This window comes from Rhinolophus ferrumequinum, chromosome 9, assembly GCF_004115265.2.
Source record: "Rhinolophus ferrumequinum isolate MPI-CBG mRhiFer1 chromosome 9, mRhiFer1_v1.p, whole genome shotgun sequence".
NCBI lineage: Eukaryota > Metazoa > Chordata > Mammalia > Chiroptera > Rhinolophidae > Rhinolophus > Rhinolophus ferrumequinum.
The window spans coordinates 10,712,338-10,731,229 of NC_046292.1; the positions used below are offsets into that span (position 1 = coordinate 10,712,338).

The window sequence follows — 18,892 nt, forward strand, 5'->3', positions numbered from 1 at the left end:
AGTGTACGGTGGTTCTGCAACAAAGTGCCAGGTCAAAGCCATGGAAAGGTGGTCGGTGGAGACCCAAGGAGCCACCACCTGGTCCGGCGTGATGAAAAAGCACACGGACTTTGTTCCCATCTGGCTTCACACTTCTGCTGTCAGGCCTTTGCTATTGTGTGACTTGGGGCAGAAAGCCCGGGAAGAAATGCCCACTCGAGTTAAATATGGACAGACCTGGGGGTCTGATCTCCGTATGTGGTGGGCTAAGGGGCAGCGCAGTGGACGGACGTGTACTTCCAAGTCAACTGCAGAACAGGTGCCCTGGGGGCTGGCAGCTCCACGGGTCTAAGGCCAGGCCTGCCTGAGTGCCCACCTTCTACCAGGGGAGAAAGACCCAGAGTCTCACTACCCTCGGCTGAGTGCTGAAAGGGTGCCGCCCCCTAGCCACATGACACATGACACATGTGTCTAACATGACACATGACCAAAGGTGAGAAGGACGTACAGGCAGAGGACAGAGTAAGCAATGGGATGGGGACATGACAAAGAACGGTGTGCATGCTTGGGGGACAGGAGGGAGGGCGACAGCACCAAGATAACGTTTGGGTGGACAGGCTGGCGCCAGCACGCAGGGCTGAGTCCCCCACACCAGGACTCAGCGTTCATCCTGTTCATCCTCAGCAGACGGGAGCCACGCCAGGGGTTTAAACAGGAGAGGGCAGGCCATGGTTAGGCTCACATTTCGGAAGGTTACTCTGGCTGCTTCAGCATTAAGAGCAGACTGAAAGGGGGAGATCAGAAGCAGAAAAACAAGTTAGGAAGTCCCACAATGCTGGACCCTGAGGAAGTGAAAAATGGCACAATGTCACCCCCAGCTGGCACTGGGAGGGTTTAGCTGGTGCCCAGAATCCAACACACACTTACATGGGTCTTTCTGAGCCTGCGCAAGCGGCCTTCCCACTAAATATTGTAACATCCTTTGGAAGTTTTACAAACATCTTCTTGGAGTGGCTCAGAGTCCCTTAACATTTAGTACCTGACCCTTCCTAGGGGGAAGCTGGGCCATGCTGTTTGTCTAAAACCATGAACCCAGGCTGGGAATTCCGAGCTCTTATTCACATTGAAAAGAAAACATTCACATCTCTGGAGGCATAGACACAGGTAAGAGGAACCTCCTCTGAGAAGGGAAAGTGGGGAAAGAAGTTATACTTTTCACTGTATATCATTTCTGCATTTTTTTGTTTTACCATTTGTAAATATTACCTACTCAAAACTTAAAACCGAGAAAGTGAAAAAAGGAAAGAAAGAAGAGAGAAAGAAAATGTCCACAAGGTCAGAGTTCCTTTGTTTCTATTTACCATAAAACCTTTAAGACATTTTCTACAAGACTTGGTGACTAAAAACTTCTCAACAGAAAAAAAAAACACACAAAAAAACCTCATGAGGGAAATGGAAAATCATGGTAATTTCCACAGAGAAATGTGTCACTCGGGAAAACTTTACGAGCAAAAATTCCTTAAGGGTACAAAACTGAAAACCCCCCAGGAGAGCAGCTGGTAGCCTTTTTCAGGCAGAGATGAAGCTGAAGACCTGGGGGGGTGGGGGGGGGGAGGGAGGAGGGGCAGGGACAGCTCTGAAAAGGGCTTTTAGAAAGTTTACTGACCCTCCCTCCCCGGGCTCAGTTAAAACTCCTGTCTTGGAATCGCGCCAAGCTAGTTAAGTACCTTGGGCAAGGATACTTAAATCTTGGCACCTCAATTTCCTTCTGTAAAATGGGGATCGTAGTAAAAGTTTCTACTTCATACAGTTGCTGTCGGCCATCATCATTCTTAATTATTACATATAAACCCATGTCAGCAATATTGATAATATTTATCGAAGAAAAGGGGAACCACTGCTTTAATCCTCGCCCTATCTTCTAAAAATGGATGTGACTATCTTCTCAGTGATCCAGGAGCCATCACAGACGAAGTGCTTCAACCTGAAGAGACCAGGAAAAGGCCTTGCAAACTGCAAGGCTCCCTCCACTCAGCAGTAACCGGAGCACAAGGCAGAGGTGCGCCATATACTCTACACAGAAGAAATGACGGTCAACCTCACTAATAGTGAAAGGAATACAAACAAACACAAGACACCACTTCCAGTATCACACTGGTAAAAACTGAAAAGCCTCCCAGTTTCCAGTGTGGGTCAGGGCCCGTTTCCAGGAGCAGCAGCATAAAATGGTCCCCTTCGGACAGCAGACGCCAGGACTGGCGGCAAGACCCACCTTCTTTCTACAAAGAGCACAATGAGTTTGGAGGAGCCATGAGGCTTTCACTGAGAAACAAGACAGAACAGGCCAATTGCAAAGGAAGGGTTAGTTGTCGAATGATACTAGCTAAGGTCAACAATCCAAGCCACAAGAAAAAGTTAGGTTGAATACCCGTTGTTCAGAGGTGGATGTATTTGGACTTCAATGTAGCACATGCTTTTCCTGTGACTTTTTTCTGGGTTGATTTCCTCATGAGGATTAGTGGTTGTGAAGGTCCATTCTAGCGTTGCGACTTAATAAATGTTGAGTAAAATGATTTCATTGATAAGATTGATGGATTATAAATGCATGCATTTGAAGTATAACAGATACCATGTGAATGACAAAAATGAGGTATCTCCCTAGCATTTAGTGTTGTTGTTTTTTTAATTTAAAACTTTCCCTGTACTGGAAATCTTATGAGCATAAACATGAACACCAAGTATGAACTACCTCTGACTATATATAAACTATATAAGCCAACATCGAACTGTATATTTACGATTCCGATTAAACTAACCTTAATACTTTATAAAACTTGACCGGACAACACTTACATGAGTAAGACGATATTTTAGAGGGATATTTTGGGGGAATCTCAAAAACTTACGTTAGGCCTAAATAAAGAATGGTCAAGAACTCAATGTCTCAATTTCCGCTGATATTTTTAAAGTGCTGGGCTCTTCAAGTCCACAAGCTGAGTGCGGCTCTAAAAGACAGTTTTTGGACAGCAGCCCCGGGGATTAGAAGAGGCTCAAGCCCTAGCTCACCCTAGAAGAAACAGTGCTGCTGACCTCCTGCCCCTCAAATCCCCTCCACCCACAGCAGCATGAATCAGCAAAGCTGCTGAACGCCTCTTGAACGGATGGCTTGCAACCCTGGCGGTTTTTCAGGCAGCTACTTTGAAGTACGAGCTGGAGATCAAGTGCTCTTGGAAACCAGCAAGTGCTCTCTGGTTCCACGTCCTAAGGCAGCAGCCTGGGAGAGAGGGGCAGAGAGGCAGACACACAGAAGAGAGGCAGACACAGAACATTTGCCATGCCCTGCCTGCTGTGTGAGGTATGCAGGCTAGCCCCAAGACTGCTCAGGAGGGTCACAGTGGGGGCAGTGAGGGCACACAAACTTAATTCTTAGGGGGATGAAAGATGGGGCGGAAATCCCAATGTTCTGTTTCATTCCTATTACCCTTATCTTCTCAACATCCCAAGTGCAAATAGCAACGGGGGAGAAAATATTTACAGCCTATGTGGTAAACAAGGGTGGATAATCGGGATATACAAAAGGCTCTTAAAAATGAATCAACAATGAATGTGTACGTGACACACAAGCTTGTAGACAAATATTCATAGCAACATTACTCGTAACAGTCAAAAGGTAGAAACAACGCAATGTCCATCAACTGATGAACGGATCAATAAAATGCGGTATGCCCACACAATGGAATATTATTTGACAATAAAAAGTACTGATGCATGCTGCAACATGAATGAACCTTGGCAATAGTATGCTAAGTGAAAGATGCCAGTCACAAAAGTCCACAAGTTGCACAATTCCAATTTATACAAAATGCCTAGACCAGGCAAAGCCATAATCATAGAAAGCTGGCTGCCTAGGGCTGCGGGAGACAGAGGCACATGGGCAGTGACTGCTCATCGGTGGAGGGTTTCTTTTTGGGATAATAAAAATGTTCTAGAATTAGACATGGTGATGGTTGAACAACGCTGTGAGTACACTAAAAGCCACTGACGTGCACACTTTACACGGGTGGATTGTATGATAAGTGAATATCTTAATAAAGCTGTTATACAAATTAATCAACAACAAAGTCTCCCAACAGAAAAATGAGTCAAAGAAATGAACAGGCAATTCACGAAAGAAATACAAGAGGTCGATATACTCTACACAGAAAAAAAAACATGTTCAACCTCACTAATGGCCAAAGAAATAGAAATAAGCACAAGATACCACTTCCAGTAGCAGACTGGTAAAAACGGAAAAGACTCCCAGTTTCCACTGTGGGTCAGGGCATGTCCCCAGTGAGCAGGAGCATAAAATGGTGGACACTTTGGACAGGAGCCTGCCAATGATGATGCCAATTTTTAATGCATTCATTGGTTGGGTGAAAAACAATGCTTGGGTGTAACTGATCAGAGAGCCGGCAGTACAGATGCTACGATTTCCCAATCTGATGGGGTATTTCGCCTAGCTCTAAGGTAACTGTGAGTCCTGGTAAAGGATTGTGCCCAGAGAAAACCCAGCCTTGCTAATAATAAGGTCCCCCATGCTAAGCACTCAGGGGAGGTCACCTGCAAGAGAAATCGTAGGCTCATTGTTTCCAAAGGGCAGGGGCACGTGGGGAGAACAGGAAGGGAACCGCTGCTGTGTCAACCCACCTGCAAAGTGTTTCAGATACATGCGCTACCTTATCGATACCCACGATATGCTGTGCACAGGGTATTAATATGATCACCCCCATTGTGCAGACGAGCAAATCAAGGCTTAGAGATGTTGTCACATGACCTAGGTTGCACTGACATGCCCAGTTCAAGGCCAAGTCCATCATACTCTAAAAGATGTGCTCTTTCCACGTTAGACAAGGACAAAACGTCCTCGGACAGACACAGAATACTAGATTCAATGGATCCTTCATTTATCCCCAAATGGCAGACTCTGTCATTAATCGGCACTTACCAAACACTTTTCTTATACTAATGAGTGTTACAAAACATCCTATGGGCTGGCCTGGTGGCTCAGGTGGTTGGAATGCCGTGCTCCTGATGCCGAGGTCACCGGTTGGATTCGCACATGGGCCAGTGAGCTGCGCCCTTTACAGCTAAGATTGTGAACAAAGGCTCTCCCTGCAGTTGTGCTGCCGTGAGTGGCCGGCAGCCGGCGAGAGCTGCCGTGAGCGGCAGACCTGTGACCAGCGACCGACTGCCTCAGCCTGAGGAGCACAAGGCTCATAATACCACCAGCATGGGCCAGGGAGCTGTGTCCTACACAACGAAACTGAGAAACAACGGCTTTAAAGAGTGGGGGGGGGGAGGCGGAAAAAGGGGGAGAATCTTATAAAAGTCAGAAGTGAACATTACTAAGTCTTGGTTCTAATCTTCAGAGTTTGTTGCTGTCCGATGAAACACAAAATTAAAACTCTGAAATATCTTAATTACCTCGGCTGATTCTCACTGCAAAGAGCTATGAATGCTGAAGAAAAATTGTAAGACATCTTTTAAAACGCATCAAAGAACTGGCAAGTCAGTAAGGAACACTGAGAGGTCAAAACAAAATTAAGCAAAGGGGGAATCCAGAGAGCAAGTGGAGCTCTGAGGCTGTGTATGGAAGGCATTTGCAGAACTGAGCAAGCTTGAGTTCCTCCCACCAATCCCACCCAGAAGAGAGGTCTTAGGGGAGGACATTCCAGAATAAAGCTGGGGCCCCAAATGGTTATACGTCAGTGGAAAGAAGGCTGCACCAAAAACTGCCTATATCAAATCGTGGTGCCAAATGAAGGAGGGTAAAATCCCCCCTGAGTATTTGCAACCAAACATTAGCTGGTACCCAAATGGCCCACAGCCCAAATTCACATTAGAGAAGATATTCCTCAGGTAGATTAAAAAGTGATCCCAGAATGAAGATATTAAATTCCAGAAGGGATGAGGAACAATCCAAGTAGTAAATAATAAGTAAATCTAAACAAACACTGAGTTACTGATGTCTTATAAAATTTTTAAAAGAACTAAAATACACACTGATAGAATAAAAGTCAAGGAGAACTTTTAATAAAAGTCAAGTGATAGGAATTAAAGTGCTAAGGTCTTTAACTGTTTGAGAGTAGGGTATAAAGACAATGACTAAAATTAGACTTTGGTGAATGATGTAAACTGAGAGTTAGACCATGTTCATGGATTGGAAAACGCAACATCATAAAAATGTCAATTCTATCCAAAATGGTATGCATTACATTCAAAGCAATTCTAATAAAAGATCCCAACAATTTTTATGGAATTTGATGAGCACAACCTAAAATGAAAATGGAAGCGCAAAGGGCCATGGCCTCACCAGATACCAAGAATCGTTATATAAAAACTTACGCATTAAGTCAGTGTGGTATTGGCACAGAGATAGAGAATATATAGTAAAGAGCCCAAAACAGACCCATATATTTGTGGACATTTGCTATATAATGGCTATTGGTAATATTACAGATCCACATGAAAGGAATGTTGTTTTTTTTCATAATCTATTTTACTTTATAAGGTACAGTCTTACCTTACATCTGTGCATCCATGTAACTACAAAATCATTTTAGTGAGTTTTTTTAACATTTTTTTTAAAATTATTAGTTTCAGGTGCATAAAACAATGTAATAGTTAGACATTTATCATTTATATCCCTCACACAGTGACAACCCCCTCCCCCATCCACTACCCCTCTGACATCGCACAGAGCCATTACATTTCCACTCGCTCTATTCCTAATACTGTATTCCACTTCTTGTAACTATATATATATATATAAAATTGTAGTTGACATTCATTATTGTTCAGCTTCAGCTTCAGGTGTACAGTGCAGTGATCAGGCATCTACATCAGAACGGGATGTATGTTTTAATAAATAGTACTGGAACAATTTGGTACACTTAAAAAAAAAAAATCAGGGCCGGCCCAGTGGCTCAGGCGGTTGGAGCTCCGTGCTCCTAACTCTGAAGGCTGCCAGTTCGATTCCCACATGGGCCAGTGGGCTCTCAAAAACAAGGTTGCCAGTTCAACTCCTTGAGTCCCACAAGGGATGGTGGGCTCTGCCCCCTGCAACTAAAATTGAACACAGCACCTTAAGCTGAGCTGCCGCTGAGCTCCCGGATGGCTCAGTTGGTTGGAGCACGTCCTCTCAACCACAAGGTTGCCGGTTTGACTCCTGCAAGGGATGGTGGGCTGCGCCCCCTGCAACTAGCAACCGCAACTGGACTGGAGCTGAGCTGCGCCCTCCACAACTAAGACTGAAAGAACAACAACTTGAAGCTGAAGGGCACCCTCCACAACTAAGACTGAAAGGACAACTTGACTTGGAAAAAAAAGTCCTGGAAGTACACACTGTTCTCCAACAAAGTCCTGTTCCCCTTCGCCCCCCACCAGAAAAAAAGTTTAAAAAAAAAAAAATCAGCTACTTATCTCACACCATACACAAAAATAATTTTAAATGGACTACAGCTCTTAATGTAAAAGGTAAAATCATAAAACATTTGGAACACAATATACAGGGGACTATCTTTATAAACTTGAAGTAGGGAGGAAGTTCTTAAAAAGGAACAAAAAGTGCTAACTGTAAAATTAGAAAACTGATAAATGACATTAAACTTCAGAATTTCTGTTCATTTGAAAAAACCTACAGTGAAAAGACAAACCACAAACTGGAAGTGGATAGTTACAATATAATTGACAAAGGATTGGTATCCAAAATAAAAACAAACACACAAGAAAAACAAAGAAAAAGTCTATATATAATAACAAGACAACAGAAAAATGAGCAAGACGTTTAAGTGGTTGTTTCACAGACGCTGAAGCCTGAATAACCAGTAAGAGAATTAAAAGATGCTCAACCCACTTAATCAGGAAACTGCAAATCAAAATCACATGAGATATCACTCTACTGCCCCCAGATTAGTAAAAATTTTAAAGTCGGACAATACCATTGCTGGGAGGATGTGAAACACACAGAATTTTCAGTTGAAGTGTAAATTGGGGAAGCCACTTTGGAAGACAATTTGGTATTTGGTCAAACTGAAGATGCGTACACCCTGTGAGTTGGTCCCACCCCCGCGACGTGCCCTGGAGAGGCTGTACGTGTGGGTCCCACAAACGTTCACAGCAGCACTGTCTGTCTCAGCGAAATACTGGAAACAAACCAAAGGTCCATCAGCAACAGGAAGGATCAATAAATTCATAATTCATAAATGAAAATGAAATACAACTCTGCACAACATGCATGAATCTCAAGAACAAATGTTAAGCAAAAAAAATTAAGTCATTGAAGAAAACAACACGATTATATTAAGTTGAAAAACCTGAGAAATTAAACAATACATTGTTTAGCAATACAAATACACGTGGTAAAACTATAAAGAAAAAGAAAATTTTTTAAAAAAACTATAAAGGCAAGAGAATGACATTAGGTTGGTGCAAAAGTAACTGTGGTTTAAAGGGTTAAAAATAATTGCAAGAACCGCAATTACTTTTGCACCAACCTAATAAAGGCAAAATTCAGAAATTACCTCGGGGTGGGGGTGGGACAGAATCAGGGAGGGGCACTCTAAAGGTAATGGCAACATTCTTTCTTGTAAACTGAGTGATGGATACATGGGTGTTCCTTGTATCGGTGTTGTTTATACTGTGTATATTCTTTAGTAGCTACTGAATATTTAACAAAATTTTTTTTTACAAATTTCAACCGTGTTCTTTCAATGTTTTGAAGCGTTAACTTGGGCTGTTGACTGAGTTCCAGTAAACGGGGAAAGTCCCTGACAGGGGCCCACTCAGCCCCGAGACTACTGAAATGAGAAGTGCTTCAGCCGCCTGGCCTCTGAGCTAGGGAGACACAGCTCCCCACTGGGCAGTGGGGCCGGCCAGTCAGGACGGGAAGGGACTGCTTAGATTAATAGTTCCAGTACAGGAAGTGGGGAGGTGGGCTGGGCTGGGGAGAGCAGGTTCTACTGCCAGACCTTCAAAAGGTCTTCAAGACCAGAAGCTGAGCATGTCTCTGATGTTACAATGAAGCCACCAAGCCTGCTTTCTGGCCTGGTCCCCACTCTGCTGGAATTGCCACCTCTGAGCCGCTGCACGCTGCTGTTTAGACATGAGCGAACAACTCTCATTCTAATCAAGCCCTTTGCTTCCTTCCTTTGAAGCTCAAGGCTTATCTCTGTCCAACTCCTAACAAGCAGGTTTGAAGCCAAGAGTCCAAGCAAGATCTGTGTGTAGGGGTGGTGATGACATTATCGAGGTCAGCCTTAACTGGCCCCGGACTGGTAGGCTATGGATACCAGTGAGGACCTCAGAGCGTGTCAGTACTATGCTGACACTCAACACATCTGCAGCAAACGCTGGAATCACTCGGTGCTACAATTTTCACTCTTTGACCTGTATTATTTCAATCATTTTTAAACTGTGGCCAGAAAAAGAAGCAGATTACGGTCTCCAGGACAATATGCTTTGTATAGATAACGTAGTTGGAGTTTTCGTTTTCTCTAAGGTTGGGGGTCCCTTCCTTTCGTGGTGCCCATTACCAAACAATGTGCCACCCTGCCAGATACCACCTCTTAGTACTTCCATGGCACCCACGCAGGCACCATCCTTCCAGGAATTCCAGGACAGTAGAGAATGGGCCACCTGGTCTTTTTCGCCACAAACTGTTAAAACCCTGAAGCTCTGCCCACAAGAGGCCACCCTTTAACAGGAGGGCTCAATGTATGTGCATTTGACTCCTAAAAAATAGTATTCTTCCTATGTAGGGACAGACATAAATGCACAGAACAGTTTTGGAAGGACACACAGCTACTATTCACAGTTGGGAGGGGGACTTACTTTCCACAGGACATTCTTTAGAACTTTCTCACGTTTATACCTTGTGCATGTATTCCTATACTGAACATTTTTTTCTTCCTCAACTCTGCACACTTTCTTTCTTGGCCCTCTCAAGGGTCCTCTTCTCCTAATGACCACATAATAATGCTAATTACCAATTTTGGAGTCAAGGACTCAACTGAGCATGCTACATGCGTTGCCTCATCAATCAGTAATCCCACCCAATAAAGTTATGTGTTGTTATCCCCATTTTACAACTGAAGAAACTGAGGCTTAAAGAGGTCAAGTACGGGCCAGCCCGGTGGCTCAGGTGGTTGGAGCGCCGAGCTCCTAACAGTGAGGTTGCTGGTTCGATTCCCCCATGGGCCAGTGAGCTGCGCTCTTTGCTGTACCCTCTACAGCTAAGATCGTGAACAACAGCTCTGTGAACAACAGCTCTCCCTGGAACTGGACTGCCGTGAACAGCCGGAGGTTGGCGTGGCTGCTGAGTGCTGCTGCGGGCTGCTGAGTGCTGCCATGAGCAGCCAGTAGCCAGCATGAGTGGCCGACAGCCACTGACTGCCTGGGGGGTGGAGGGGGAGCACAAGGCTCATAACACCAGCACGGGCCAGGGAGCTGTGTCCTACACAACCAGGCTGAGAAACAACGGCTTGAACCAGAGTGGGGGGGGGGGAGAGGCGGAAAAAAGGGGAAAAAGTAAAATAAAATATAATAAAATAGTGACTCTTAAAAGAGGTCAAGTACTTGGGCACACATCTAGTAAGTATAAGAATAAGGATGAGTCCAGGTATATCTGACTTAAGAAGTTCACGCGGCTCAGTTCGTTAGAGCTCCTAACAAGGTTGTTGGTTCGATTCCCCACAAGGGCCACTGTGAGCTGCACCCTCCACAACTAGATTGAATAAAATAAATAAAAGTTAAAAAAAAAAAAAAAGAAAGAAAGAAGTCCACACTTCTAACCAGTACCCTATATTGCAGTGGTTCTTAGCTGGGGGTGATTTTGCCCCAGAAGATGTTTGGCACTGTCTGGAGACATTTCTGTTTGTCGCAGCTGGAGGTAGGTGGCTACTACTGGCATCTATGGGTAGAGGCCAGGGAGGCTATTCAACATCCTAAAGTGCACAGGACTGCCCCCCCACACACACACAAAGACTTACCCAGCCCCAAATGTCAATAATGCCAAGGTTGAGAAACCCTGCTCTACTAGAAAAAGATAGAAAGACAGAGAAACTATCTTCTGACCTAAACTCTCATAGTTTAGGTCATACTCCTCCACGTCTACCTCCCATATTACAGCCACATACCAAATAAACCACCAGGCCCTCCTCTCTTCAATCAACAGCAGGCCAACCCCACATCACACTGGAGTCTTCTCCAGCCCTGACTGCCAGGTCCTCTTTAGCCAATCAAAGCTGATCACCTATCCATCCAACAGTGTTTACTGAGCACCAGTTACGTGCCAGGAAATGAGCTACACCGGGGGATGCCGGGAAAAACCAGACCGGTCCCTGCCTGTATGCAAGACACTGGTGGTCTAGCAGGGAGACAGACAAGGAACCTATGATTATAACATGGGGTGAGACTACATTGAGAGGTCAACGCAGGATGCTAAGAAATCACAGTGCAGGGGCCCCAAACTCAGCTGGGGTCGGGGGCTGGGAGGGGCTCAGAGAAGGTTTCCCCAAAGCACTGGAGCTTGAAAGAATTAAACAAGCAGAGGGAACCTCCCAAAGGACCCCTCACCAGACTTGTCAGAGTGTGGTCTCTGAAAACCCACAGATTGACAACTTTAATTAGAAAACTGGGTGGAACTCCTCAGGAAAACTGGGAGGACACAGAGCAGTCCTGGATCCTCTATGTATACCTGGCTTCCCCATACGTTTAGGCCTTCCTGGATTGCAATCCTACTAACTGGGCTGTCGCTTGCAACCATTCCGCACCTCGCAGCAGGAGGTAACGAACATTTACACAGCAGACCTTGTCAAATACGTGCTTGGTTTCTCATAATTCTCAAAACAATCCTGTGATGTAGATATTGTTATCCCTGTTTTACAGATGAGGAAGCTTAGGCACAGCGATGAAGGAACTTGACCTCAGGACGTAGCACCCCTAAACAGGGAAGCAGGGATTCACACCAGAATCCTGGCTGCCTCTATCTGAGGGGACTTTTACATTTATCTGCCTAAAACCTGTTGTTCACATTAACTCTTCACCCCCTCAGTAGAGAGTTCCCACGTCAGTCATCCTTCTGGGCACCACACTTTTGAACAGATCTCTACGGTGTGTCTTGCATTGTATTGTGCTGATCCATATGGCTAAGAGTTCCAGTCTTACTCATGTCCACATTCCTAGCACCTGGCGCAGTACCTGACACGCTGGGTGCAGAAACAAGCCTGGATTCCCTGGGCCCAAGCAACCTCAACCTCCCCAAAGCCGGATCAGCCTGCTTGGGGAGATGGAGGCCTGGGAAGCATTCCCAGGCCTCTTTCACCAATGCCGCGGACTTCCCCTCAGGCGGGGCAGTCAGCAATCCAGTCCCACAGGAGAGGGAACAGGTTCTCGCGGCCAGCTTTCCCTCCAGCACTGAAACAGTCAAGGATTCCGTCTTTGGCTGTACATCAGATGCTTATGTTTGGGGACATGCTGTACAATAATATATATTATTTAAACATTAGAACCTTAAAAGGAATAAGTGTGTGCTCCCCATGGTCTTTCCCTCTCTGCCACATGGAGCGCATACACGATGGCAGGAGCTAGAACAGCCAGCTTAGACCATGAGACCGAAGCTTAGGTTTGAGCAAGGGGAGCCACGTGATCAGTGAAACGCTGTTCCTGGATAACTTCATGAATCAGAGTGAGCTGCTCTACCAGCTCTGGACTATCTACTTCCAGACTGTTAGGATGCAAGGAATAACCTTGTTTTGTTTCAGCCACTGTATTTTGGGATTGCTTTGTTGGAGCATTTTAAGATTGTACTTAATTAAAACAAGGTGCGAGCACTGCCCTGTGATTACCTGAGACTGGTCTTTGTTGGTAAAACAACAATAATAATATGAATAATTCCCCCTAAACTAGGATTTTGTCATTTGTATAATTTTAAAGTTGTCTTGAAAGGGTGATTTGAATCATGTTGAGCCTTGAGAATGACAAATGGACCTCCTTCTTGGTTTGTGTCATCCTTGAGTATTACAGACATACTTCAGATTTCCAAATAGCCCAGGCTACTCTTTTCTGACAGTTTGTATGCATAAACTCCAGCCTGGTTCTCCTCCTCCCACTCATTACCTGAATCAAAGACACCCAAGTGGAAAATCTGACGAGAACCCAAAGGGTACCTGCTTCCCTAAAAGGTGCCCTTTCATTCATCCATCAAGCACAGGAAAACTCAGAAAACTGAGCACAGCGCCTGGCACAAAGTCAGTACTCAATAGAGGTTAAATCGGATCATTATTGGCCTGCTGTAGCCACCCTCATTTCTCACCTGAAATATTCTAGTAGCCTCTTAATTGGCCTCCAGGCCCACTCCCTTTAATACATTCTTCACATAGCCAGGGATCTTTCTAATCCACAGATCTGATTCTTCAATGGCCATTACCCTAAAATTTAAACTCCATGACTAGGTTTAAAGCCCCTGAGCACAAGACCACAGCCTGCTTTAGGCTTAACTCTCATCTCTGAGAGCTAGAACCCAACATGCTTAAGGACACAGTTTACGGTAAGCACAGAGTACAGAGTACGGTAAGCACTGGCTACCTGGCTCCACCGTTCACACTTTTAACCACTTCGCTAGTCTAGATCATTTGCTCTATCCTCAGAACCTATCAGGTGCTGAACTAACGTCTGTGGAACGAACGAACGAACCAACGAACGAATGAATGAATAACTCTACACTGGGGCAGCATCTGCCTCCCACTGTGTGTGCCAGCACCTCCTAGGCCCTGGCCGGCCTGTGCCCCCCGCCCTGGCCGGTGCACGTAAGCTGCCCCCGGCACCCCGCCACCTCCCGGCCACAGAACGCCCACCCGCTGCGGCGCGCGGGGTCAAGGGGCGGTGACAGCCGGGGGACGGGGGCGGAGATGCTACCAGCTGGGGTGTCACCCAGCCCGGGAGGTGACTCGCGCTCTCTTGCCGGGACATCCGGTTCGCCCGCCCACTCCCCGCCCGCTCCCCCGGCGGTGCCCCCCGCCCAGGGACACTGCCCTCCAGCCTCGCTCGGTCCCCCAGACCGGGTTGCCTGCCCATTCCATTTCCCTCCCCTCCCCCACACAACCGTCCCAGGCGTCCCGCCGCGCCCGATCCTCCGCCGCCTCTGCCCGGCTCCCGGGACTCCCCCGGCCGCGGGCGCTTGCTCACCCTCACCTGCCATGTCCCGGACCCCACCGCCGAGGGAGGTGCATCACGGCCGCGAGAAGGCCGGGGACGGCACTTCAGAGCAGACAAAGGGCGCCGCCATGTTAGAGTCGGGCGGAACCGACCTCGCTGGCTTCCCGGCGGCAACTTCCGCCGTATGCGCAGCGACCGCGCCGGAGGTGGCCCGCGGACGGGCGCATGCGCCCAGCTCCCCAGAAGTTCTACATTAACTTCTGCGCTTAGAATTGTTCTCATTGTAACCTTCCCTTGGTTTTCTGTTCCAAATAAAACAGTAACAGCTTCTATCTATTCGGCGCTTACTGTGTGTCAGGCACTGCGTTAAACGCTTCACGTGCATTATCTCATTAAATCTTCTCACCCACCTTAAAACAGTGTTATTCTCCCCACCTTTTGGAGAAGGAAAAACAGAGATTCCTAAAGGGTTGCCTATTGTCACGCATCTCACAAGCGGTGGAGCGGTAGCTCCAAAGCTGCAGACACCGGGTTATGTTTCCATCTTCCGAGCCAATCATTCCCCACTTCTCTATTTAGAAAAGATCCAGGATTAACCTGGGTGTGAATGACGACGAAGCTTGGAAACAAGTGTCAGCCGACTTGAACAGTCCCTCGGTGAGCTCTTTCCAACACTCAGCACCTGGAGGCCATTGATTTCTCTACTTCCTCGCAGTTCATGGGCTTTCTCAAACCCTGTCTTCACTTCTGATCTTGTTTACTCTCCATGATTCTTACTTTTAACAACACTCTTGCCACTAGCCTAAACTCCTTTGCTGCCTTGTTTTTTTGTCACATGGATTTGGTAAGAGTTCCAACCTTGGGTGAATCCAACTACTTTTCTCTCTGCCTGCCCCCAAAACAGCCAAGAACAGTTGGAGAAAGTACCTGATGGGACAGACTGTTTCCGACAGACTGCTCCCTACAAATTCATGACCACTGGCCTTAAGTGGGACTTCCACCAATCTCAGTCTGGACAATTTATTAGTCCTCTCTTCACAATGACTAGAGAAACTAAACAGCTCAGCAGCAGTTGACTTCACCTTTTCTTTTGCAGGGAAATGATAGCAAATCTGATACGAACCCTCTCGTCTTCCCAACTATATATACAAATCTGTCTCTGTGTTCATCTGTGTTGCATGTAGTCAAACAGGACTCAGCACCCATTCCTTCCAGAATCTAAAAAGTTAAAATTTTATTTCCCAGACTCAATTGCAGTTAGAATCCCAATACAGGTGGGTTCTGCCAGTTGGTAAGATTTGGAAAGTGGAAGTGGTAGCCATTGGCCTGCTGATGTTAGCTGATTTCTGCTGGCAAGCAAGAGCGTATGGGGGTTTGCAGCAGGGCATGGCGGCCAGTCTCCAGTTTCATGAGTATTCAGAAGCATCTGTGAGATGCTGACAGCCAAATTCATCATTCTAGTGCCTGGGAACCGGCTTCTAGTCCCAAATTTCAATCCATGGAGCCCTGTTGTAGTGATGTGTTCTTGAATGCAATAATTCCAGTGGTAGCCTCTTGCTTCTCCATCTTCCCGGCTGTGGCAGAAGTCGTAGCTCCTGATGGGTGAATTCTATGGTGTTCTGGGAGCCATTACTAGAGGCCCAGTCTAGAGAGCCTTCTTTCAGCCCCTCCAATAATTTTATAAACACTTAATTATCTGCATTAGATCACTTTCTGCTTAAAATAAGCCTAGAAACAACATGAGGGATCCTTGGGATGATGGAAATGTTCTGTATCTTGACTATATCAATGTAAATATTCTGGTTGTGATATTGTGCTGTAGTTTTGCAAGATGTTACCATTGGGAGAAACTAGGTAATTAGGATACTAATTAAAAAGGAAGCCCAGCGAGGTTCCTATTTCTGTAGGACACTGACCCTTAAGGGTGGAAATCAGGGCTTTGGATTTGAAGGTGATACAGAGCTAGTGTATTTCATGCAAGGAAAAAATAGTTATAGGAGTTATCATAACGAGTATTGTTGTCTGAGAGAGAATGTCCAATGAAGACAGGCTTTGGTAGATGGAGCAGTTGCTGCATTTAACCTTTATGGTGGGAATGAGGACTCTAAGGACTTGGGGTGGGGGATGGCGGTGGGGTTGGCTATTTACAATTTCAATGAAGATTTTCAAAAAAGAAATACTTAGGGTTTATATTCTCAGCTCAAGACAGGCTCAGAAAACCAGGGCTAAAAAATGTGTCTTGTCTCTTATAGCCATGGGGCTTTATGTAGCCAAATATCAGACAGAACTGAGCCTGTGGGTTGCTGAATTGTAATATAATTGCAAGCTAAACTGTATAGTCACAACCTGACCAGGTGCATTGAATGGAATGAGAGGCACTTAGGAATCAAAATGGGCATGTTTGGGTGGATGCAGACCACTGACGTATGACTTCCTTGTTCCAGCTCCCTTCTGGGGATAAGGTTTTCTTTGATTTTATACAGCTCCTCAGAGCTCCTTTCTATCTGCGAGATTGGATGCTGCCCAATTCAAATGGATTTTTGCTAAAATAAATTCTTAAAATTTTTAATATGCCTTAATTGTTCATCTTTTAGCACCAGCAAAGGCAGGTTGAGCCTATCTCACGTCATGTGTCTCAGGCCCTTTTCTGGTCATCACATCTCTTTCTAACCTAGCCAGGAAATGTTCACCAGTTTTAAGGACTGGTGTGATTGATTGTGCTTGCTCAGATAATGCAGAAAAGTGTCCCCATCTCAAAGTCCGTATCTGTGATATTGTGATTTATAATACATGGAAATACATATATATATTTGGTCTCAATCAGGTTCCTGGCACAGAGCTCCTAGTGTTACCAGCTGTGACAATGGTAACCTCAGTTCTCGTCTTCTTGAGGGAAAGAATTCAGTCAAGAGACAGAGTTTGTGCAAACATGGAACAGTAAGAAGTTTATTAGCAAAGAAGATACACTCCAAAGATTATGGAGCAGGCTGTCCCCAGAGAGGGAAAAGCAGCTCTCCTTACATTGCGTGAGTTTTTCTTTCTGTGGGTAGAATTGTCTCCCCCTCTCCCTCTCCAGTATCTCTCATTCTCCCAGCTGGCATGCCTCGTACTCCCATCTTGCTCCCGAGGTTGTCTGAGCTCACTACAATAGCCCTGAGAAGCACGATGTATATTCTGATAAGTGGGATGTTTGCCCATCCCTCTCCAGCATTTTTCCTTCTTCTTGCTTTAGGGGCAAGTGTGAGCTCGCTATCCTGCTGAGCTAGTTGTTTTGTGTTCGCCTTTGTTTATGATATCCTGCAGAGCAGGATATCTGTGACCTAAGTAGAAGCAGATACAAGGGGCCTCCTAACTGGGGCTGGTTCCCTCCTTCTCCTGCTCATTTCTACCTTTCTATTTACCTTATCACTTGCACCCTTGAAATTTCCAAGTGAGGAGAGCAAGAAAGGTGTCTTTTGTTATGTTAATGAAATGACTTTTGGACTACACCTAGGTCACCTGAGGATGGGGCCAGGGGACCCAACCAAGAGATTACAGAGCTGGAAACATTCAGTCCCACCCACCCACCGACCTCTGGGGAGGACGAAGGGACTGGAGATTGAATTCAATCACCGAAGTCCAATAATGTAATCAATCACACCTCTATAATGAAGCCTTCATGAAAACCCAAAAGAACAGGGTCCTGAAAGCTTCTGGGTTAGTGAAGCTGTGAAGATTTGGGGAGAGTGGCTCTCAGAGTGCAAGGAAGCTCCCCACCCTCTCCACATGTGCATCTCTTCCATCTGGCTGTTCCTGAGTTATGTCCTTTGTTGAACTGAATCAGGAGGCTTTGGCTAGAAATAAATGACAAAGATTTATTCAAGGGATTTGCAAATCAGAAACACAACTAGGCAATACCAGAGTGTTCTGAAGAAGAAAGAAAAGCTGAGAATTCTTATGATAAAAAGTACATTCTTGAGAAGACAGTTCTGCATTCTTAGCCTCTAAATTGGTCCAAGATGATAATCTTCCCAGTGTCCGATGGTCTGGATAAAGGATGTGGATGAAAAAGAGGTTCTGTGGAAAGTAACCTCACAGGGTGATCTGATCATAAATTCCCAACTGGGCAGGTCATGGTGGGTAGTCATACCTCAGGCATATAACTTTTTTAGTAAAAGGTTTATCTTTGCCTTAAGCCAGCCCTGTCCATTGTTTCTGTGCATCTAGGATAAGACACCTTTGAACTAAATATAACCACCCTCAGGAGAGCACATAATCTTGTTAACTGTCCTGTAATCCAATCCCCACCTTGCTCTCTCCCACCTTCATGTAATCTTCCTTGCATAAAAGAGCTGCAAAACTGTTATTCCACAGAGCATTTGAGGTCTTGCTCCTGGGCTCATGTCCTCAGTTTGGCTCAAATAAAGTCATTAAAATTCTCTACAAGTTTGGACATTTCTTATGTCAATATGGATGTCCCGACCCTTTTGTAGTTCATAAGTATGATGACCTGGTGTTCATGCTTTTGCGTGAGACGTGCCTCCCACAAACCTTGCTACGACGACATCGGCACATTACCCATCTGACGCGGAGAAAAAAAAGGATGTCCAGTGGTATGGACAGGTGAACATTCTTTCCTAAATTCTTCAGAAGGTTATCTGGGGGTATAACCCTCAGGTGTATATATATATATATATACCCCCGGGCATTGATGCACAACTGGAAAATTCAAAAGTTT

At 45.6% G+C, this 18,892-nt stretch overlaps 1 protein-coding gene and 1 non-coding gene across 3 annotated transcripts in view; one reads left to right on the forward strand and one right to left on the reverse strand.

The window, feature by feature from the left end:
* Positions 1-14,344, reverse strand: part of ZBTB17 (zinc finger and BTB domain containing 17) — a 29,395-nt gene extending 15,051 nt beyond the window's left edge. For both annotated transcript variants that reach the window (XM_033114533.1, XM_033114531.1), the window contains exon 1: positions 14,212-14,344. In XM_033114533.1, the coding sequence (XP_032970424.1) occupies positions 14,212-14,218 (7 nt within the window). In that variant the 5' untranslated portion in view covers positions 14,219-14,344. The remainder of the gene's footprint in view (positions 1-14,211) is intronic.
* Positions 14,345-18,635: 4,291 nt separating this feature from the next.
* On the forward strand, positions 18,636-18,742 carry LOC117027888 (small nucleolar RNA U13). Its single transcript, XR_004424010.1, has one exon. It is a non-coding gene; the product is annotated as a small nucleolar RNA U13 (small nucleolar RNA).
* The last annotated feature ends 150 nt before the right edge of the window (positions 18,743-18,892 follow it).